The 21,558-nt window shown below is 53.6% G+C and overlaps 6 protein-coding genes across 6 annotated transcripts; 3 read left to right on the top strand and 3 right to left on the bottom strand.

Annotated features, from left to right (window-relative positions):
• Nucleotides 1-567: 567 nt before the first annotated feature.
• Nucleotides 568-3,829, top strand: SETTUDRAFT_134943 (uncharacterized protein; the record flags this gene model as incomplete). The annotated part of the gene is made up of 4 exons (XM_008027116.1): nt 568-761; nt 816-1,055; nt 1,110-1,344; nt 1,393-3,829. The coding sequence occupies 4 exons, from the start codon at nt 568-570 to the stop codon at nt 3,688-3,690; spliced, it is 2,967 nt and encodes a 988-aa protein (XP_008025307.1). The 3' UTR covers nt 3,691-3,829.
• Nucleotides 3,830-4,636: 807 nt separating this feature from the next.
• Nucleotides 4,637-5,844, top strand: SETTUDRAFT_19195 (uncharacterized protein; the record flags this gene model as incomplete). Its single annotated transcript, XM_008026695.1, has 2 exons — nt 4,637-4,758; nt 4,950-5,844. 2 exons carry the CDS (start codon nt 4,637-4,639, stop codon nt 5,842-5,844), a joined length of 1,017 nt encoding a protein of 338 aa, XP_008024886.1.
• An 893-nt stretch (nt 5,845-6,737) lies between these two features.
• SETTUDRAFT_115113 (uncharacterized protein) lies at nt 6,738-8,151 on the bottom strand (the record flags this gene model as incomplete). The annotated part of the gene is made up of 2 exons (XM_008027115.1): nt 6,738-8,025; nt 8,078-8,151. The coding sequence occupies 2 exons, from the start codon at nt 8,149-8,151 to the stop codon at nt 6,963-6,965; spliced, it is 1,137 nt and encodes a 378-aa protein (XP_008025306.1). The 3' UTR covers nt 6,738-6,962.
• Nucleotides 8,152-8,679: 528 nt separating this feature from the next.
• Nucleotides 8,680-10,612, bottom strand: SETTUDRAFT_88414 (uncharacterized protein; the record flags this gene model as incomplete). The annotated part of the gene is made up of 3 exons (XM_008027114.1): nt 8,680-9,821; nt 9,998-10,306; nt 10,426-10,612. The coding sequence occupies 3 exons, from the start codon at nt 10,610-10,612 to the stop codon at nt 8,680-8,682; spliced, it is 1,638 nt and encodes a 545-aa protein (XP_008025305.1).
• A 1,216-nt stretch (nt 10,613-11,828) lies between these two features.
• Nucleotides 11,829-17,506, top strand: SETTUDRAFT_88783 (uncharacterized protein; the record flags this gene model as incomplete). Its single annotated transcript, XM_008027113.1, has 4 exons — nt 11,829-12,361; nt 12,404-15,042; nt 15,091-16,512; nt 16,557-17,506. 4 exons carry the CDS (start codon nt 11,829-11,831, stop codon nt 17,504-17,506), a joined length of 5,544 nt encoding a protein of 1,847 aa, XP_008025304.1.
• Nucleotides 17,507-19,719: 2,213 nt separating this feature from the next.
• SETTUDRAFT_134931 (uncharacterized protein) lies at nt 19,720-21,179 on the bottom strand. The gene has a single exon (XM_008027112.1). It carries the CDS (start codon nt 21,121-21,123, stop codon nt 19,894-19,896), a length of 1,230 nt encoding a protein of 409 aa, XP_008025303.1. The 5' UTR covers nt 21,124-21,179; the 3' UTR covers nt 19,720-19,893.
• Between the last annotated feature and the right edge of the window lie 379 nt (nt 21,180-21,558).

Raw genomic sequence — 21,558 nt, 5'->3', positions numbered from 1 at the left:
TGATGATTTGATGGTTTGTTTGCTTCTATGTTGATAGTTGTAGCTGCTTCAATGAGATGCGCGTCTCTCATCTTTGCCTGTTTTGCTGTGATGTCGAGCTGCTGTGTGCATGACTGTAAATCAAAACAAGCCCTTTGCAACGGGCCAGGCTGGTTGCTATGCGGCTCAGGGGAACAAGGCAACGGACCGGGGCGGCAGACACGGTGCAGGAGGTGAGAGCAGCGTGACAGGGCAGAGTCAGACAGTAAAATTTGTCGCCAAAAGCATAACGGCGTCTCGTGCGGGCGTTGGCAGGGCGTTGGCAGCGTCGAGGATGCTCCGGCGGCCACGTCGGAAACTGTGGAGATGGCCCTAGCGGTCTTGGCACCAGGGTCGTGGTTGCCCATTCCGACATCCCGGTCTGTTTACTGCAGCCCGTGCGCCAGACAAACAGAAGTTCCCAAAGTAGAACGCCGTCATTGAGCCCAGCAGCCCACACCACCCCTCTCTTTGCCCGCGGCCCTCTGCTCCATCTGCGACGCCGCGCAGTGCTGCTGCCGATACTACTAACCTTTACAGCGTGCAACCATGGCCGCCGCCGGCGCGTCTTCCATCTCCGTCACCGTACGAGTCCGCCCTTTTACCATTCGAGAGGCAGCCCAAGTCACGAGAAATGACGACCAAACACTCTTCCTCGGCGAGGGCTCGCTGGCCGGAGTGCCTGCTCCTAAGCTGCACAAGGGCATCCGACCCGTAATCAAGGTCATGGACGAGAAGTGCTTGTACGGCAGCCCAGCAACAGCATGTCAGACATGTCTAGGTTAACACCACGTCAGGATATTCGACCCCCCGGAAGACAACGCTTACACGCGGTTTGGGCGTTCAACCACCGGGCCCCAAGGCAAACGATCAAAAGACCAAACATTTGCATTTGACCGCGTCTTCGACGACACAGTGTCTCAGAGCGATGTATACGAAGCTACAACGAAGCCTCTGCTGGACAGTGTGCTGGAGGGATACAATGCCACTGTCTTTGCGTATGGAGCCACGGGTTGTGGAAAAACACATACCATCACGTATGTTGTCGCACACCGCTGTTTGGATGGAAAGGGGGACTGACTTGCGCATAGCGGAACATCACAACAGCCCGGCATAATCTTCCTCACCATGCAAGAGCTCTTTGAGAAGATCCAGGAGGTGCAAGACGAAAGGGCCACCGAGATTACGCTGTCATACTTGGAGATTTACAACGAGACGATTCGCGACCTGTTGGTCGAAGGGGGCAGTAAACAAGCGCTAATGCTGCGCGAGGATGCGAACCAGGCCGTCTCCGTAGCCGGCCTGTCAAGCCACAGGCCTCAGAATGTGGGTGGACTGAAAGCATGTTGCTTGTCCAAGACTAACAACGCGCAGGTTCAGGAAGTCATGGACATGATTGTCCGCGGCAACGAGTACCGAACCATGTCTCCTACCGAAGCCAATGCAACTTCGTCCCGATCGCACGCAGTGCTTCAAATCAATGTGTCGTCGAAAGACCGCAATGCTTCCATCAACGAGCCCCACACAATGGCTACCCTCAGTATCATTGACTTGGCAGGTAGTGAGCGAGCAAGCGCTACAAAAAACCGCGGAGAGCGTCTGACTGAAGGTGCCAATATTAACAAATCTCTTCTTGCATTGGGAAGCTGCATCAACGCCTTGTGCGATCCTAGGAAACGCAACCACATTCCGTACCGCAACTCGAAGCTGACCCGATTGCTCAAATTCTCTCTCGGAGGCAACTGCCGAACTGTGATGATTGTCTGCGTCAGTCCGTCCAGCGCTCATTACGATGAGACTCAGAACACGCTGCGCTACGCCAACCGCGCAAAGAACATCCAGACCAAGGTCACAAAGAACGTATATAATGTCAACCGGCACGTAAAGGACTACCTTGTCAAGATTGACGAGCAGAGGCACCTGATTGAGGAATTGATGAAGAAGCAGAAGGATTTCGAGGGCAGTGCGTTCATCAAATACCAGAAACAGAGCGAGAAGAAGGACGGCATTCTGCGAGACGCCATTATACGTCTCCGCCAGGCCTTTTCCGACTCTGAGCCTGAACGTAAAGAGCGACTCAACATGTCCAAGACACTTAAGCAAGCCGAGAAGCGCATCTCGCTCATCTCTGCCTGGATCGCAGCATTCGACAATATCAAGGATGTTCGGGAAAACGAAGAGATGCCTTCGCAAGTCACTGCAATGAGGGATACCGCGGTCGGAATCTCCGCAGAGCTCGAGCAAACGCGACAACACTGCCACAGACGGCTGGAACGTACAAACTGGACAAGCAAAATGGACACTGCTTTCCAAGTGGGTATGAGGGCCCTGGCAGAGGTGGACGGCAACGCTGATGGCCGCGATTCTGCCAATCTCACAAGAGAATTTGAATTGCTCAAATCGAATGCCGACCGCGAAATCCTCACTGCCCTGCTTGACATGGAACGAGGCGGGGACGCGGCCGTTGTCCAGGTGCTTGTCCAGGCGCATATCGAGACTGTTGCAATTCTAAGCCAAATCACCCAAATGGACGAGGCCGATGCGGTGGCCGCAGCACGCAAACTGCTTACCAAGATCATGAACTCTTGCACAAACGCTACTTCGCAGGCTATCCGTCCAGATGGTGGCTTGCTGGTCACAGAATTCTTTGAGCCAAGCCATAGGGGCACACCGAAGCGAAGGAAGCCTGTCAATATCATGGAGCCCTCTCCAATGCGCCCGATAGCTTTGCCAGCGCTGGCTGATGCGTCTCACCTTACTGCGTCACCTGCGAAGGCGTCGCCACGCCGAAAGAAGCTAATGGGCGCAGTGAAGAAAGGCGTACAGTTCTCCCCGATGAAGAAGAAGTCCCCAGCAAAGATTAAACGAGGAGTCCGCTGGAGGGACGATACCGAGAACGGCACCCTTGCTGAATTCCAAAAGACACCAGAGCACATTGAAAGCACACCCACTACCACCTCACTCGATTTGCCGCAACCAAAATTCACCGGGCATGTGCCAACACCGAGATATGATGGAGGTAGCCCTTCGTCTATACCTACCCCGCCAAAGTCGACTGTCGATTTGAAAGGTTCGTCGCGATTCGCAGTTGGTGCTCTGTCAAAACGTTCTGATGGTTCGCCTAACTCACGAATCAGCAACACATACGCTTCAGACTCGGACAACCACTCGCCGTTACGGGAGATTGCCAACAACTCCCGTAGCTCGGCCTTGAGCCACGTACAGAATGCATCTTCTACCCAAGAGGCCGATAGCGGCAACTCGAGCTCAGAAGGAGAAAAGTGGACCGCCTCAGATGCGCGCAAGATTAGCCATGCAATTCGACGCCGTTCATCTATCAACCCAGGATCCAACCCACTCAACCGCGCTCACCGACGGCGCAGCCCAGCAGCAGCAACCATTGGCAGTCCGCCCAACGAGAATTCGCTTCTCTCTGCAGGTGCGGCCCGTCGCATGGTCAAGTCGCACCATGATGTTGACTGGAAGCACAGCGTACTCAGTCCACGGGTCACGCCTATCATGAAGGTTGCTGCAAGACGTACGACAGTGGCCAATGGCGACGACCGACCTCGGGAGGCACCGTCAAGCCTGGGTTCGCGAGCGCCTGTCCGGATTGCTAGTGGTTCTTCTAGAGGCAGTCTGATGCCTGGTTCTAAGAGCGCCTGGCGTTAATTGGTTTCTTCTTGCTGGCCAGAATGGAGAAATGGAGATGCATGTTTGGGTTTTGATGGTTCTTCGATACGCTTGTTCTACTACCCTATCCTCATTCTGTCGATTCCGGATGTCCCGGCGTTCCGGATCTTTCCCCCGCAAACTGTCGTTTCTAGGATGAAATTTTTTGTCTTGAAGCATCAACGAACTGGATGGTTGGTTGGCTCGGCGTTTGGATATCATCTTCCTGCCTATGGCAGTGATGTGCTCATTGTCTTTTTAACTACATTACGATGAATGGGATACTGTGATATCCTAGTCTTCTCGGCGTACATGGTGGTGTATCGTTTCTTGTAATGACATTTTTCTTGATTTCATGATGAGTTTCCTTCCGTCGAATGCATCATGCTGGATATTCTACAAAGACATGCTTTTGTTGTACAGGTGTACTGCATTTGAGTTGAAGTCATAGTGCTCTCATTCGGCCAATTTCGGCCATTCGGCAGCAGCCTTCCGATGTCGACATACATCATGGCCTTGCAACGTTCCCGCCGGGACTCCACTTTGCCTACCACCTGCCACCACTGCCACCATAGCCGTTACCCCACATTCATCTCCTCACCACAGGAAATTGAATACTCTCTAGCTATATTTGGGCTAGTACTGTTCGATCTCTTGTGAGAAGATGGTGCATTTGTCATCGAGGCCCAGTCCGGCAAGCAAGTGGCCTGTTGCGGACTAGATGCGGGCGGAACAGGTGGGAAAGCACATGCTGGGGTAGCTGTGGTGTGGTGTAATATATCAGAGGTATATTTATATATACATAATGACGTTGTCTGACGCCCGCTTGTCCCTTGATAGCCCATCCATCTATCCCCTTGGTTGGAAAGGGTGAGTATTTCCACGCCAAAGATAAAAACGGGATTTTGAAAGATACTAGACAAGAAAGAGCACATATATGGCGAGAATGAAGGAGGCACAGGTTTCAAAGGGCACCGTGGTGCACATCAAGGATGTTGAGATTCCGCAGCCGGGCCCCAAACAGCTTGTTATCCGCGTGGTGGTGAGTGGGAGTAATCCTAAGGATTGGTATGTTTTTCTTTCTTTCTTTCTTTCTTTCTTTCTTACTCCATTTTGTATCGGATTTCATCTTCTCACTTTTCTGTTTCGGATGTCTGTGTGGTATATTGAAGCCTTGCTGGATTCAACAATGAAGGAGGGGAAGACCTGGTTCCTCGGGACATGCAAGTAAGTAAGTACTCTTTTGACAATGTGGCCAGGAAACTCATAGAATGGAACATGAAAAACGACTTCAACACCGGCGACGATATAGCAGGATACGTGCACAGCGTCGGGGCTGACGTGTATGAATTCAAGCCTGGTGACCGCGTCGCCTCGTTCCACGAGATGATGACGCCCGGTGGCAGTTTTGCAGAGTACGCGGTCGGCTGGCAACACAGCACATTCCATATCCCTGCGAAGGTGTCGTTGGAGCAAGCCGCGACCATCCCGCTGGCCGCCATGACGGCCGCCATCGGGCTGAACCGCCGCATGCGCCTCGCAGAGCCATGGTCTCCGCTTCCCGACGGCACAAAAACCCCGCTGGTCGTGTACGGCGGCGCCTCCGCCGTCGGCGCCTTTGCCATCAAGCTCGCGCGGAAAACCAATATCCATCCCATCATCGCGGTCGCGGGGCGCGCTACTTCCTACGTCGAATCGCTGATTGACCGCGCCAAAGGCGATACAATCGTCGATTACAGACAAGGTGATGCGGCCGTCGTCCACGGCATCCGCGATGCACTCGGCGGTGCGAAATTACACTACGCGTACGACGCCATCGCCGAGCACAATTCCACGGCCAATATCGCGCAGGTGCTTGAGCCGGACGGACACATGACTGTGGTTCTCCCCGTCGACAACGCAGATGAGCTTGGCGGGAAGTTCCAGCTGAGCCAGACCATGGTCGGGACTGCGCATAGCGAGGATGCCGATTTTGCGTTTTTGGCGTTTAGATACATGGCGAGGGGCTTGGCCGACGCGTGGTTTACACCGCATCCGCACGAGGTTGTGCCGGGGGGGTTGGAGGGTGTGGAGACGGGGTTGAAGAGGTTGAGGGAGGGCAAGGCGAGTGGAGTCAAGTATGTGTTTCGGATTGGGGACGAGGCCAAGTTGTAGGATGGAGGTGGATCTAGTAGCGGGAGAATGAGAATGAGAAGCGCCGTCTGATGGAGAGGTATTCTTTCAAGTGAGGCTGGTCAAGTGGACTGCTGTGGCTTGTCTATTCGTATAGTATGGCATTCATTCACTATTTCCTCCTCCTTTGAGTCAACACCACATGCACCAGCCACACAGGCCGATTGGTTTGAGCAGGCCGGACACAGCATCGATATCGGCGTCGATGGAATCCAGAGCCTTGACGTACTCGGCCCAGGTGGCGTGCACAAAGCGCCGCGTCCGCCGTACACAGCATGTAATCGCACATCCCGATCATCCTCCACACATGCTATATATATATATATATATATATATGTGTATATATATATATACAAACAGCCAACCCAATTCTCTTCTCCACTCAATCTCATTTGCAAGCTTCGCAGAAAAGCAAGACTGATAGCGCTGGTGCCGGTGCCGTTGCCGTTGCTGGTCTAGATACTTATGTAAGCGACGGCGACGCCCCTCGTGACTTCAAAGCTGGAATCAAATACAATGTTTGGTGCTGGCTGGGTAGCTGGGTGTTTTTTTGTTGCGGATTGTGAAGATGCGTTTTGGGCGCACGGTGTGTGTGTGTGTGTGTGTGTGTGAGAGAGAGTGAGTGTGAGTGTGTGTGAGAGAGGGGCGGATATAGATATCATGGTCTCCGAGTCCGGGAGAGGATTACAAACTTCTGGTTCAAGAGCAAATATTCTTCCATTCATGAATGCTAGATAGAACGGAAAAGGGGGGGGGCGGCGGAGACAGGCTCACTGCATGGCGTGTCTTTCTAGCATCCTGCTGCAAGTGTTTTCGAGCGGGAGCCATGTCAATGCAGCCATTATCCATGTCGGCGTTGACCCATCTGTTTTCGTGCAGTGATATATGCTTAGTGCACTATATAAGACTTGGGATACGATATCCCAGATAGACCGGGAAATACCTGGATGAGGCATAGGATATCAGTATGTATGACAGTGCGGATAAGTAAGCGATGCAGATAGAACACAACTGCATTTCCATCATTGCAAACGCAATCTATTGGTTACGTGAGTATATCCTATCTGCAAGCCAATACGTACATGTAATCCTGGGAAATACTAGAGCTTCTCTTGTATCCTGTTGCCCAGCAACTCATCTCTTCTCCAGATATTCACTTCGGTCGGCCCCTCGTTTGTAAGTTTGCCTGTCATGACCCATTCCCTGATGCCTCTTCTCCCGTATCCTTGCTCCTCGACTTCTTTCCCCGGGTGGTCCATGGTTAGCACAATGGTGTTCTTAGCCACGCCGCCAATGGCATCGAGCTTGCTTTTCTCAACGAGGCCTTTGTCTATAACGACAGGCGAAATACAGGCCTCTGCGAATGACGGCTCGGGCTTGCCGTTGTACATGCGAGGTTTTTGCAGGAACTCGAAAAACGCATCGCGCTCGGCCTGCAGCTCGGATGGCGAAGGAGTAGGCGACGATGCGGATGTTACGGTTGCAGCTAGATAGGGGGAAATGAGGGACATGAGGAAGAATTGCGGAAACACCAAAAGGATCTTGTTCTGCCGCGCAAGATCTAGCCACTTGTTCGGGGGCAGGAAGCGTGCTGCTGTATGTTCGATGCCTCCATCGTGCGTCGGCTTCGGAATCATAATCGCGTCTCCTTCCAAATCCGCGGATGCCGGTGCGTGCTGAGCGGCGTGCTTGGTTGGCGAGACAGATCCAAGAGGCAAAAAGTAGAGATACATTTGCGTCGTGAAGCGTCTCCCAGGGGACCTAACCGTGTCCATGGGCGTCACCCAGCGGGTAAAGGGAACCAGCGATTCCGTGTCCGGTACAGCGTCCCATTTCTCGAGCAAGTCGCCAAACTTGATCTTGCCACTATGGACGTCTTTCCTTCCCTGCTCTCTTTCTTGGTCGCTGATCTTGGTGAACAATTTGCCCGTCTTTTTGCTCTTGGCCAGTAGGATTCCGCATTCCTCAAAAGTCTCGCGTATGGCTGCCATGCGATACGCCGGCCCATCCTGATGCCTGCCAGGTTCATCTGGGTAGGGTATCTCGCCGTCATGAGTTTTTGAAAGCGCACCACCGGGAAAGACATGTGCAGAAGCAAAGGTAGAGGCATTGGAGACACGATGGAGAAGTAGAATCTGGTTTGTCGGGGAAATCAAGAGCACACTAGATGTTTAGCATGGATCAGGTGATGTTTGTGACGCAGAGGACTGCATACCTGGCGCTTGGCCGGGGAACCGCGGGCTTATCCAGTGGCTTTCTGGGCGGCTGCTGGCCTGCTGGTGTCGACATGTTGCGCTTCCACGGGTAAAGATGGTTAGGTGGAATTGCTGTTGATGCAAGCGTGAGTCGAGGTTTGCGTTGGAGTGAAAGTAGACGTTCAGCCGGCCGTGCCGGGTTTCTCACGCGCAAGGGTCGGTGACTAAGTTTGCACGAGAAGACTGGGCGTGGCGTGAACATATCTGGCCATCAGAGGACTCAGTGGACAGGGTTGGCGTGCCATCATACGCGACGTGTGGTTGGTGATGGTCGACGCTGGGGGAGATGCCGAGGTACATGTTAGCCAAAAGCGGCGTCTGTCCCCCAAGAGTCGAGCGGAGAAATCTGGCAGCATCACCCTTCAACAGATGCAGGATACGAGGTTGTGCGTTAAACATGAACAGAGTTCGTGGTATCATTGCTTTTGGCCTATCCATTGCTCCATAATACAAACAGTCATTTTCGCGTATCGCGTGTCTAATAATGAGGGAATCCAAGTAGCCCGGCAACCACCCACTAACGCCCTCCCAATGCATTGTCTCGCTTTTGCTCATCCACTGCCTAAGAGTAGAGCTTCTTGTCGAAGCTGTGCAGTCCGTGGACGTTACCCTCGGCCTGTGCGCTGGCAGTGCGCAGCTCGAACCTCACGGTGCCGTTGTTGACACCCTCGTGGAGCTCGCTAAGGCTCTTGACACCAATGTCCTGCAGCGAGTGCTGGACACCAGCCATGAGGTAGGGAACAAACTTGGTGATGGAGCCACGGTCCTGGACAGATCCAGAGACACCCTGAGCAACCAGGACGCGGTCGCCCTCGGAGAAGTAGCGCGCTGTGCCAGCGTTGCTGGCCTTGGAGTCCTCGGCACCATTACCGGCCTTCTTGTCCTCCATGGCGGCGATACTACCCATGCCGCGGTACGCCTTGACAAGCTGGCCGTCGCGGCTGACAAAGTACTCTCCGGGAGACTCGGTGGTACCGGCCAGAAGACCACCCATCATGACAGCTGAGGCGCCCATGGCGAGACCCTTGACAATGTGTCCGACGTTTTGGATGCCGCCATCGGCAATGCAAGGCACGCCAAAGCGTCGAGCAAACGACGTGACGTTGTAGACGGAAGTGGCCTGAGGACGCCCAACAGCCATGACTTCCTGGGTGATGCAGGCACTTCCGCTGCCCATACCAATTCGCAGACCATCGGCACCGGCGGCGATGAGAGCAGCGGCCTGCTCACGGGTGACGACGTTGCCGGCAATGACGTCAAGTTGCGTGTACTTTTCCTTGATGTACTTGATCATCTCAATCTGGTACAAGCTGTTACCTTGGCTGCTGTCGAGAATGACAATGTCAAGACCAGCATCAACGAGCTTCTGCAGACGGATCTTGTCCTCTGGTCGAGTGCCAATGGCAGCCGCGGCGATCAGCTGCTTGGAGTGTGGGAGCTTGGAGGCAAGAGGGAAGTTGAGGTTCTTCATCAAGTCGGAGCGCGACAAGAGAGCGATGAGGTTGAAGTTCTCATCGACAATGGGGAGCTTGCCCTTCTTGGACTTGTTGAGGATGTCGTTGGCCTCCTTGAGCTCGACACCGTGGCGGGCCGTGACGAGGTCGGTCGACATGACGGCAGTGACGGGGTCGTCGAGCTTGTCGTGGAACTGAATATCGCGGGGAGTGATGATACCCACGAGCTTGGAGCGCAGGGTGCCGTTCTCTGTAATCGCTGTCAGCGGATGCGCCTTTGAACATTGGCAAGAAGTATGAGGTACACGCATTTCAGACATGTTTTCTCCACAGTACGACGGAATCGTTGCGGATGAACGAAAGTTAAAATTGAAAAGGTAATCATCATAATGCGAACGGGGGGGGAGGAGACTTGGAGAGGCTTACCAGTGACAGGGAAACCGCCGAATCCCCACTTCTCCTTCAGAGCCTTTGCCTGGCCGACGGTGGTGGTGGGCGAAATGACGACTGGGTCGAGGATGAAGCCGTTCTCAAAGCGCTTGACCTTGCGCACCATCTCGGCCTGGTCGTCCTGAGAGCAGTTGTGGTGGATCACACCAAGACCTCCGAGGAGAGCAATGTGAATGGCCATGTTGTGCTCGGTGACCGTGTCCATGGGCGACGAGACAAAGGGCGTCTTGAGCGAAATGCGCTTCGTAATGGGGGTGTCGAGGGCAACATCGGCGGCAGGGAAGCCTGCGAGTGTGTAAGTATGCTGTAGACAAAGGCAAATTGCGCAGCCAATGCCCGCGCCCTGTGTGCGCTGAAAATGGCCAGGCGGGGAAGGCAAAATCAGAATAGCAGGCAAAACGCACCAATGTAGCCAGGCAGCATGAGGAAGTCATTGTACGTCAGGCCGCCGTTCTTCTTCGAGTCAATGAGCGACTTGACGTCGATGCCGTCGCGCTCGGGGTACTCGTTCTGGAGCACCTCGAGGGCCTTTGTGTAGTCAAGGGCGTCGACTGCATTGTTGGTCATGGCGTCGCCGTTGGAGATGGGCATGGTAGCGATGGAAAAAAAAAGCAGCGAGCTTCTCGAGCCGTGTGCGTGGGAAGGGGCGTATCGCTGAAGAAATGCAGACGGCGAGGCCTGAGCAGAGACACTGGCCGGGGAAAGGTGGGCTTTCCCAAGAGCAAAAAAAGTTTGGAGAGGATGGCGCCAGGGAAAGAATTTCTGTGGGCTGGCGCGCCAAGACGGAGCGGGCGTTCAGGTGACCCCGCCTTTTAGCGTGTTGGCGGCGATGGCAGCGGACGCGTCGCGGGAGGAAGACATTTTTCGGTGCGGCCGAGGAAGAGGCGCGGCGGTTGGGTCATGGCGAGGAGCACTGGGAGGAGGCCGAGTCGGGGTTGTCGTCGTCGTCGCCGTGTGAATTTATCTCGACATGGCGCAGGAGACGCTAGGCCTGCGCCGGGACGCCATGGCTGCCTGTGCAAAGACGCTGCGGTCCAAGTAAAGTAAGTAGCGGTGTCGCCCGCATGTCGACTCGAGTGTGCCTGTCTATCAGTGTCGGTGATTGTGGCCGCCCTGCAGTGGCTGGACTAACAGTGCCGTTCTCTGGGCGCATCCCCATACATGGATGCAAAGCATATTGTATGCACACACACACAGTAATGTACATCGCATCGGGTGTGGCGGGCTGCGGCAAAACAACGCCCGCCCAACGCCCGCCCTGCAAGCACAAGCCTGGCCTCGCCTCTCGTACCGTGTCACGCGCGTCGAGGCATGTACTTGTAGACGTCTTGTGCTGTTCATGGGTGGCCCCGTCAAGCGCCGTGTAGCGGTTGGCGCGACAACACACCCGGCGCACCCTCGCAGGCCGAGTAAACATGGGCCAAGAGCTTGGACTCGACCACACGGCCATTTCCACGCTCAACGCCCTACCACCGCTGCTAACGAGCCCTCCCTCCACCATAGCCGCATTCTCGTGCACATCTGCCCTCTCGCCCTCGACATAGCACACCCTTCTTGCCCGTGCTGAGCCAGATTGCGCGCCGGGTCGCACGCCTCTCCGCCACCCTTCTCTGCTCGTGTTTGCGCCTTTCGCTTGCTCGGCAGGCGCATCCCATCCGTCTCTGCCAATCACCGCCCGCCTCCATGACGGCCTCTTGAGCCTCGCCCGCGCCCCGACGACTCTCCCAATTCCATTGCATTCGCCTCTGGCTCTCGCTCTGGCTCTCGCCCAGGCCCCGGCGCACCACCGCCCGCTGCCCTCGTCGCCATGAGCTACCTCAATACCCCGCGCACACGACTGGGCCACACCTCCACAGCGCCCTCGCCGCTTCGCCAGACATCGACGGCCTCGACGTCTTCAAACCGCTCCGCCCAAAATGCCCCCGCCCGCTCCAGCACACCGTCGGGCAATGCCCCCGCCCCATATGCCTCCATGGGCCATCGCCGTGGCCTGAGCGAGGCCGCCGCCCTCTTGAGGCCGCCATCGACAGACGACTACTTTGCATCGGCAGAGCCCGACCCCGGCGATACATATTCGAGTATGCGCAAGGCGCTACGCCCGCTGCAGCAAGCACCTGCCAACCCGCCCGAGCCCGAAAAGTTGACCCGCCATTCCACCTTTTCGAACCCTCCCCCGCTCGAAAAGCCATTGCGTCCCGTGACACCGTCCAATCCGCCCTCGCCCGAAAAACTCGCCCGATCAACCACATTTCCCAACCCTCCCTCGCCCGAAAAGTCGCTGCGGCCCGTCACCCCGTCGAATCCCTCGTCGCCTGAAAAGATCCTGCGACCAAGCACATCGTCGAACCCGCCGTCCCCCGATAAGTTCCTGCGGCCTGCCAGTGCCAGTCCAACTCGGAGCAACAGCCATTTGCGCTCGCACAGTGTCGAAAACAGCTACGCCCCATTCGATGGATCCCTCTCCCCAACCGGGAAACCACGCCCGCTTTCCCTGGCCATATCGCGAAATGACTCTGTGCGCGCGCCGACCCGCGACCATTCAAACCGACCGCTATCCATGCACCTGGAACGCCCGGAACTTAAGAGTTTCCAGAAATCGTCAACACGTCATTTGCGGACCCTCTCCAAGTTCGCAGAGTCGGGCAACGATGAAGACTTTGCCATCAAGTCTCCGGAGCAGCAGGTAGTGGGTCTGAACGGAAGGAGAAGACTACAGCGCACTGATTCGGCGCGGCAAAAGGCGGCATCGAGTTGGTCAAGTCGGAACTGGATGGATCAGCAGCGCCAGTTCTTGCAGGCATACGAATACCTTTGTCATATTGGAGAGGCCAAAGAATGGATGGAGGACATCATCGAGACCGACCTGCCACCTGTTGTAGAACTGGAAGAAGCGCTTCGGGACGGTGTAACGCTGGCAGAAATCGTACAGGCGATCAAAGGACAACCAGTGCGCATCTTCCGCGATCCGAAACTACAGTATCGACACTCGAACAACTATGCACATTTTTTCCGGTTCTTGTCCGAGATTGAGCTCCCGGATCTGTTTCGCTTTGAACTCATCGATCTCTACGAAAAGAAGAACATCCCCAAGGTCATCTACTGTATCCACGCCCTCTCGTGGTTGCTATTTCGCAAAGGCATAGTAGACTTTCGCATTGGAAACTTGGTCGGAAAACTTCAGTTCGAAGATCACGAACTCGAGGCAACGCAAAAAGGCCTAGACAAGTCGGGTGTCAGTATGCCCAACTTTTCAGGAATGCATGCAAACTTCCAGGTCGAGCCGGAACCGGAGCCGGAGCCGGTCGAGTCGGAGGAAGAGCGCATCGACCGCGAGCTAGCCGAGAACGAGAACATCATCCTGGACCTGCAGGCTCAAATCCGGGGTGCCCTAGTTCGGATACGCCTAGGCATGTTGATGCAGGAGCTCTGGGACCAGGAGCACCTTATCGTGGATCTCCAGGCGCGCGTCAGAGCAGACTGGGCTCGCCAAATCGCCACCTACCGACTGGACATGCGCCGGTTCGCCATGACCCTACAGAGTGCTGCAAGAGGATTCTTGGTTCGCTCAAGAATACAGGGCGAAGAACAATACTGGCAAGCCAAGGCTCCCCAAGTGCTCAAGATACAAAACCTCTTCCGCGGACGCAAGGCCAGGGCTCAAGTCCAATATACAAAGTCAAAAATCCAGCGTCACGAACATGGCATCCGCGAATTCCAAGCCGCGATTCGCGGAGCACTCGAACGACTACGTGTCTCTGAACGATACGAAAAGACCCGCGACACTGAGCCGTGTGTTGTTGACGTGCAAGCTATGATCCGTGGTGCCCTCGTCCGAGCCAGGGTAGACCAAGAGTGGGCAGCTTTGCAACAAAACGAACCTCAGGTTGTCCAGCTTCAGGCCGCTGCACGGGCTATGCTTGCTCGAGCCAGGGTAGACCAAGAGTGGGCAGCTCTGCAACAGAACGAACCTCAGATTGTCCAGCTTCAAGCTGCTGCAAGGGCTATGCTGGCTCGAGCAGGCGCTGGCCGAGAATGGGGGGCGCTGCAACAATATGAACCTCAGATTGTTCAACTTCAGGCTGTTGCACGAGCCATGCTTGCCCGCTCCAAGGTCAATCAAGAAAGTGCAACCTGGCAAGAAACTGAGCCCCAAATTGCCCAGCTTCAAGCCGCTGCACGCGCCCTGCTTGTCCGCAAGTCAATGCGCACCGATCAGGAAGGTCTCCGCCAGCAGGAATCAACAATCACCTTCTTGCAGTCTGCCATGCGAGGTCTCCTTGCTAGAAGCAAAAATGCTGCAGTACAGGAGAATCTCACAAGTACCAATGTCGACTGGTCTAGACTGCAGTCACGTGTTCGTGCCAATGCCACGAGAGATTCCGTCAAGCAGATCCAGGAAGCACTCGAAGCGGAGCAGCCTCAAATAGTCGATCTGCAGTCGGTAGCTCGCGCTGGACAAGTGCGTTCCGAAGTCGCTGATATCCTTGAGCGATTGCAAAGCGAAGAAAGCAACATTCTGTCGTTTGAGTCGCTCGTTCGTGGTTTTCTTTCACGGCACAGGCACTTCTCCGATCTCCAAGCTCTCCACGCCCAAGAACCCGCCGTTCTCGACCTGCAATCAGCCTGCCGTGGCTTCATGCAACGCCAGCGAACATATGAAACCCTGTGTGAGCTCAATGCTCAAGAGCCTGAGATTGTCGACCTCCAGGCCGTAGCCCGTGGCATGCTGCTGCGCATGCAAATTGGTCTGCAGCTCGGTCAGGCTGAAGAGCACGAAGAGGCCATAATGGACCTGCAGGGAATGGCTCGTGGTGTACTCGTTCGACGGCGGTTCGCAGAGAAGCAGCAGTTTTACAGGGAGAACATGGAAAAGGTCATCAAGGTGCAGAGCTTCATCCGTGGTCGTCAGCAGGGCGAAGCGTACAAGAGTTTGACTAGCGGCACCAACCCCCCAGTGTCGACTGTCAAGAACTTTGTACACCTCCTCAACGACAATGATATCGACTTTGACGAAGAGATTGGTAAGATATGCAATACACTCGGGTAGCCAAATACTAACGCAATGGCAGAGTTTGAGCGTCTGCGAAAAACGGTCGTTCAGCATGTACGGCAAAACGAACTCGCAGAGCAATATGTCGATCAACTGGACATTAAAATTGCTCTGCTCGTCAAGAACAAGATCACCCTCGACGAGGTCGTCAAGCACCAGAAGCACTATGGAGGCAATGTCGGAACTCTTCTTAGCAGCAAAGACATCTCATCCAAAGACCCCTTCGATCTCAAGGCCCTCAACAAGAACTCGCGCCGAAAGCTTGAGCAGTACCAGGAACTCTTCTTCGTTCTGCAGACTCAGCCCCAGTACATGGCCCGACTTTTCAGGCGCATCCGAGAACAGAACCTGGCCGAAAATGATACTAAGCGCATCGAGCAGCTCTCAATGAGTCTCTTTGGACTCGCCCAGAAGCGTAGGGAAGAGTACTGGCTGCTGAAGCTCTTGACACGATCGTTGAAGGAGGAGATTGAGGCCTGTGGTTCACTCCATGATTACCTCCGCGGCAACTTCTTCTGGACCAAGCTGTTCGCCAACTATGTCCGATCGCCTCGTGACCGCAAATGGTTGAAGGAGGTTTTGGGCACAGTCATCCGCGAGAACATCATCGAGAACGAGCACCTGGATCTGGAGAGCGATCCCATGCAAATCTACCGCTCAGCAATCAACAATGAAGAGCTACGTACCGGGCAACGAAGTCATCGTGACCCGAATGTCTCGCGAGACGTGGCCTTGAAGGATCCCGAGACGCGCGGTACCTTTATTCACAACCTGCAAGATCTTCGAGATGTCGCCGACCAGTACTTTACCATGTTTGAGGAGGTCCTACATCGCATGCCGTACGGTGTACGGTTTATCGCACAGCAAATGTTCGAGGAGCTTCGTCTAAAGTTCCCTTACGAGCCGCAAGAGCAGCTTCTTCAGATTGCCGGTCACTGGGTGTGGAAGAGTTACATTCAGCCTGCTTTGTTACAGCCTCAGCACTGGGGTGTAGTTGACCGCGGCTTGTCACCCATCATGAACCGAAACCTTGGTGCTGTTGCCAAGGTGCTTGGTCAGATAGCCGTGGGCAAACTGTTTGGTGGTGACGACCTTTACCTCCAGCCCCTCAACAGCTACATGACTGAAGCTATCGACCGCTTGCAAGACATCTGGTCCAACATGATCAACGTCCGTCCTGCTGAAGCTCAATTCGAGATTGACGAGTTCAACGACCTCTTCGCAAGGACGAAGCCCACGCTCTACATCAAGCTTGCCGATGTATTCGCAATCCACAACCTCGTCATTGACGACCTTCCCAGTCTCTGCCCGGCGCAAGATGACCCGCTTCGTGAAGTTGTCCGTGAGCTCGGCAGCGCAAAGAACAACGAAAATGAGTTGTTGCATGTCAGCTCTAGCGAAATTACCCTGACTCTCAACCCCAAATACCATGAACAAGAAGGTAAGTTCCCCTCCCACATGGCAAGATACTTTCTAACATTCCAGACCCCGATGCTGCGATCAAATCTCTCTTCATGGAGACCAAGCGCTACGTACTCTACATCATCCGCGTACAGACCGGCGCCAACCTCACAGAGATCATGTGCAAGCCTGTCACGCGTGAGGATGAGGACCGATGGGACGCGCTTGTCAGCGAAGAAATCATTGCGCAACGGAAAGACCGTTCCCGGAGACAGAACAATGTGGTGCGCTCTTCGGCTGCTTCGACCTACACAACCGACATGAGCGCCAACTCGGTGCTTGATCTCGACTACACCACACTCAAGCAATACTGCCTGGAAAACATGGTCCAGCTTCAGCGCGCAGGCCGCATCACCCACACCAACAACTACCAGGATCTCCTCAACGCCATTGCAGTCGACATCCGTACCAAACACCGAAGACGTATTCAGCGCGCCAAGGAACTGGAAGGTGTGCGCACTACACTGGCTGCGCTCGACGAGAAAGCGCACTTTTTGGAGTCGCAGCTCAAGTCCTACAACGACTACATTGAGCAGGCCATGGTGACGCTGCAATCCAAAAAGGGCAAGAAGAAGTTCCTCCTCCCCTTCACCCGCCAATACAACCACCAGCGTGAACTCAAGAACAGCGGTCGCGAATACCGCTTTGGCTCCTTCAAGTACTCTGCTCGCAACCTGGCCGAAAAGGGCATCCTCATCTCATGGTCTGGCTACCATGAGCGCCAATGGGACCGCCTCGACATTACCATTTCCAGCAACCAAACGGGTATCTTTGAGATCCAGGGCTCGCAGGGCTCCATGATGATCCCCGGTGCCTTTGCCGAAGTCCCGCTCGACGGCCTCCTCCAGGCGCAATTCGACAATCACCAGTTTATGAACTTGTTTGGTGATGGTGGCAAGGGCGAGGGCATTGCCCGTGTCAATGTCAATTTGTTTTTGCATTTGATTTTCAAGAAGTTTTACCGCGATGAGTAGGCCGCGTACGTCTGTACGTCTGTCAATACCTTCACGTTGGGTTTGTTCAGTACGGGGTCAAAAAAAGGAGTGTCGGGGCAGCGGTGAAACATATGTGGGTCATCATGTTGAGTTCTTGTTTCGCATTGTGTGGTCTTGTCTTTTTTTTTTGCGTTGGTGTTGAGGTGAGGGACCTGTGGTTTTTTCTTCTTCTTCTTCTTCTTCTTCTTCTTTTCGCTTTTCTGTTGCTCGGGTTTAGTTGGGAGAGCAGCATCGGGATTTTTTTTTTTTTACTAGGGACACACGTACACACATACCACACGCATGGCCCAATGGCGCGAGGCGCGGCGCGTAACGAACGGACGGACGGACGGGAAGGGGTAATGGGGAAACCATTCATGAATGCATTAAAGGCTAATGACTTTTCTTCTGGGGAGGTTTTGCTGCTGCTGATTTTTGCAGGGGGGGTTTTTTTTCAATTTCTTCCTCTTCTTCTTTTTTTTTCCCCAGTAGGTCTTTGAATGCGCTACAGTAGGGCAAGCAGGCAAGCAGGCAAGCAGGCAGGCAGGCAGGCAGGCAGGCAGGCAGGCAGACAGCGCCATCATGCTTTTGTGCGAAGCATCTTTTTATACCGATTATGATATCTTTTTGTTTTGTTTTTCATATACATATATATATACATACATCTTTTTTTTTCTTCATTTCACTCCTTCTTACTTTCCTCCCCCCCCTCCCCTCTTCTTCGTCTGTGCTTTTTTTTGTTGTAGTTGTTGTTGTTGTTGTTGTTGTTTTCCCTCGAGCAGCTTTTCCACTTGTTTCACCCATGATGAATGAATGCAAATAATAACAATAACAATAATGATGATAATGATGATGATGATGATGATAATGAGTAAGTAGTCGCTTTTTCCCTTGCGACTTCATTTTGCATCATCGTTTTTTCTTCTTCTTTTTCTTTTTTTTAGCACGCGGAAACAAACGGCTAGTATTACGCATCTAAAGTAAACCAAGTACGTGAGCAATTCGTTAAGAATCTGTATGTTTGTGCCCCCCCCCCTTTTTTTTTTTTTTTTTCTCGGCCTCGTTGTTGTTGTGGTGGGTTATACTTTTAGTATAGATGTAGATATAGCATTAGCGTTTGTGTTGGTATTAGCATCTGTTTTTTTTAGCGTTAGATAGTTAGGTGACTAGGTAAGTAGTTAGTTAGTTAGTTAGTTAGTTATATAGGTAGTCTGTTTGTTACACAGCTATAACGCCCTACATATACATACATACATACATACATACATACATACATACATACATACATACATACATACATACATACATAAAGCATCCCCTCAATCCCTGTTTTTTTCTTATCCCTCCTTCCTCTTTGAAATAGTTAGTTACTTGGTCTGTTGATTCGTTGCTAGTGGAGCAAGTTAGTATATAAATATAAACAATCTAGTACTCTATACATATGTATATGCATGCATGTATGCAAACATATGTATACATATAGATGTACTCCTATTCATTTCGCCACAGTATATTGTTCGAGGCAAAAGTCAACAGGATAGACAGATAGATAGATGGCTCTGAGTGAGAGAGATGGAAAAAAAAGAGGGGAAAGGATAAATAGGTTTAAGAATGCGGGTAGGAAGAAAATAAAGTAGAGTAAAGTAAAAGTGAGTAAAGAAAGGAAGTCGGGTTATAGAATTCACACAGGTAGCGAGGTGGGTAGTGGGTAAGCGAATGCATGGTGTAACGGGCTAAACGCCCTTCGCCTCCCATACTCGTCTACGACCTCGTTTACTCCACCTGCCCGGCCCGATTGTTACCCTAGCAACCAGCATTGTATATAGATAGCTACGTAGCCGAGAGCTTAGCTCTCTATCGAATACAATCTTGTTACCTTGGCCTGTTTGATCGTGCTCCCGAGCTTAAGACTACCCTCCGGGGTCGAGCCCCTTACACATGGATATAAGAATACATGAACGAGTAAGTGATAAAGGCAATTAGCTAAATATAGGGGAGTTTTTTACATATACGGCATGTTAGAGAAGAAGAAAAAAAACAGTAAGATAAGGAAGGGATGTGGTATGTGGGCGAGCTATTTAGCTACGTAAGTATGTAGTTGGGTCGGAGTGATAAAGCATCAAGTCTCACGCTACTTATCTTATCTTATTTTTTTTACAATTGCGTTTTCCTGCTTGTTTGCTGCACAAGTATAATGAAAAAAAAACGGTGATTTCGTAAGATGTGTATCTGGTATGGTGTACGCGGAATGCGATACGGGGGGTATATTACTCTTAAGAAGTTTTTTCTTCTTTTTTCTTCCTCTTTCTCTCTCTCTTTGTGTCTTAGTTTTACCCAAGTCTCCCTCTTCCTCTTCCTCTTCCATCACGCCAAAAGCACACTCCACACTAAATCACCATCTCGCGCTCCTCACCGCCCACACCACCGTCATCGGCACCCGCCTCGTCATCCAGGTCTTCAAGCGGATACGTAAGTATAGCCGCGATATTACCGAGTCCTTCAAGCCTCTTGCCGCTCTCATGCAGCGAGCTCAGCACGCGCACCTCGCCGCCCTCGACGTCGCGCACCTGGTCGACGAGGCGGACCCAGCGGCGCCGCTCGGCAACGTTGTGTGCGCGGAACAACACGTTGTTGATGAGCAGGACGCCGCCGCCACGGCCGACAGCGCCTTTTGCGACGGCGCGCTCGACTTCGCGGGGGCCGTACCACGCGCGGCCGTCGTCGAGGCGCATGAGGGCGTGGAATTTGTCCATGAGGGCGGTTTCGCGTGCGAATTTCGTGTCGGAGAGTTTGGACGTCATGGCGGGGGAGGAGAGGACTTCGTGGAGTGAGTGGATGTGTGGCGAGGACGAGTGTGCGATGATGATGGAGGGGAGGAGGGAGAGCAGCGGTTTGTTGGTTGTGCGGATGGCTTCGTCTTTGATGTATTGGAGGAAGGCTGCAGCGATGAAGCCTGGGCTGGCGAGTAAGAGGGGTAGTGTTTTGCCGCCGTTGGTGCTGGAAGATGTGCTTGGGGGGTCGATTTGGCGGAGCAGCGTGGACAGAGTCGTGGCGAAGAAGCGCTCCATGCCTTTTGCATGGCCATCGACGCCGCCCTTGCGCTTGCGAGGCACAGGCACCTCGATCTTCTGCCGCAGAATCGTCTGGTGCTCGGTGATCATGCAGATATTGGCGGTGCCCTCGCCCAGCACGACAGCCCAGAGCTCCGCGCGCTTCGAGGCGTCGCAAGCCTCTTTGAGCTGCTCGAGCGCAACGCTGTCCCAGCCATCAGCCTTTTCCAGCGTGAATTTGCGGTTGAGTTCCAGATCAAGCGTGTGGTGCTGGCCCAGCTTGACGTGCTCGTTCTCCTTTGCCACGCGCCCGGACACGTGCAGCTGCTCGGAGCCAATGTCGAAGTCTGTCGCCGTGACTGTGATTGTGAGATCGAGGGTGATGCGCTGCGACGACGTCGAGCCGGCTTCGGATGTCTTGGAGACGCGGCGCACGGCTTTTGCGCGGATCTGGTCGTGCTCTTGGATGAGGTTGAAGGCGTGCCACATATCCTCGGGCTCTTCGGGCAGCAGCGTCGCAAAGCCGGCGCCCGTCTTTTGCTCAATCTGGCTCTTGAGCAGCTTCATGATGGCGACGTGCGGGTGGCTTGCGGCGCAAAGTCTATAGTACTTGCTTTTTTCTTTTTAACTTTTTTTACTTTGAGCAATGGGCGCGGTGACGCAACCACGGATGGAGGGGCACCAGTAGTGGGGGGTTCGCACGCGAGCAGCCGTAAGTAAACGCCACCGTGCGCCCAGCGGCAGCGCATGCCGTGATGAAGTTTGAGTCTCACAACAACGTGGTAAACGGACCTTTTTGTCTGACGAACGCTGCGGCTCGCTACGTCTGTCCATCAGACGAGCGGCGGATACATCCGACGGATATCCAGTTGGTGCTGATCAACCCGCATACCAGGGCTCACGCTTATGGTTGTCATCACCTACATGAGTTCCAAACTTGGGATTATCCCAAACATGAACCTGTCGCAACCTTTTCACAAGCAGGGTCCCCTAGAACACCGG

This window comes from Exserohilum turcica, assembly GCF_000359705.1.
Source record: "Exserohilum turcica Et28A unplaced genomic scaffold SETTUscaffold_2, whole genome shotgun sequence".
Lineage (NCBI taxonomy): Eukaryota > Fungi > Ascomycota > Dothideomycetes > Pleosporales > Pleosporaceae > Exserohilum > Exserohilum turcicum.
This window is presented reverse-complemented; position numbering and strand designations above follow the sequence as displayed.

Coding starts and splice junctions, on each gene's coding strand:
- SETTUDRAFT_134931 (XM_008027112.1), bottom strand. CDS start 21,123: ATGAAGCTGCTCAAGAGCCAGATTGAGCAAAAGACGGGCGCCGGCTTT.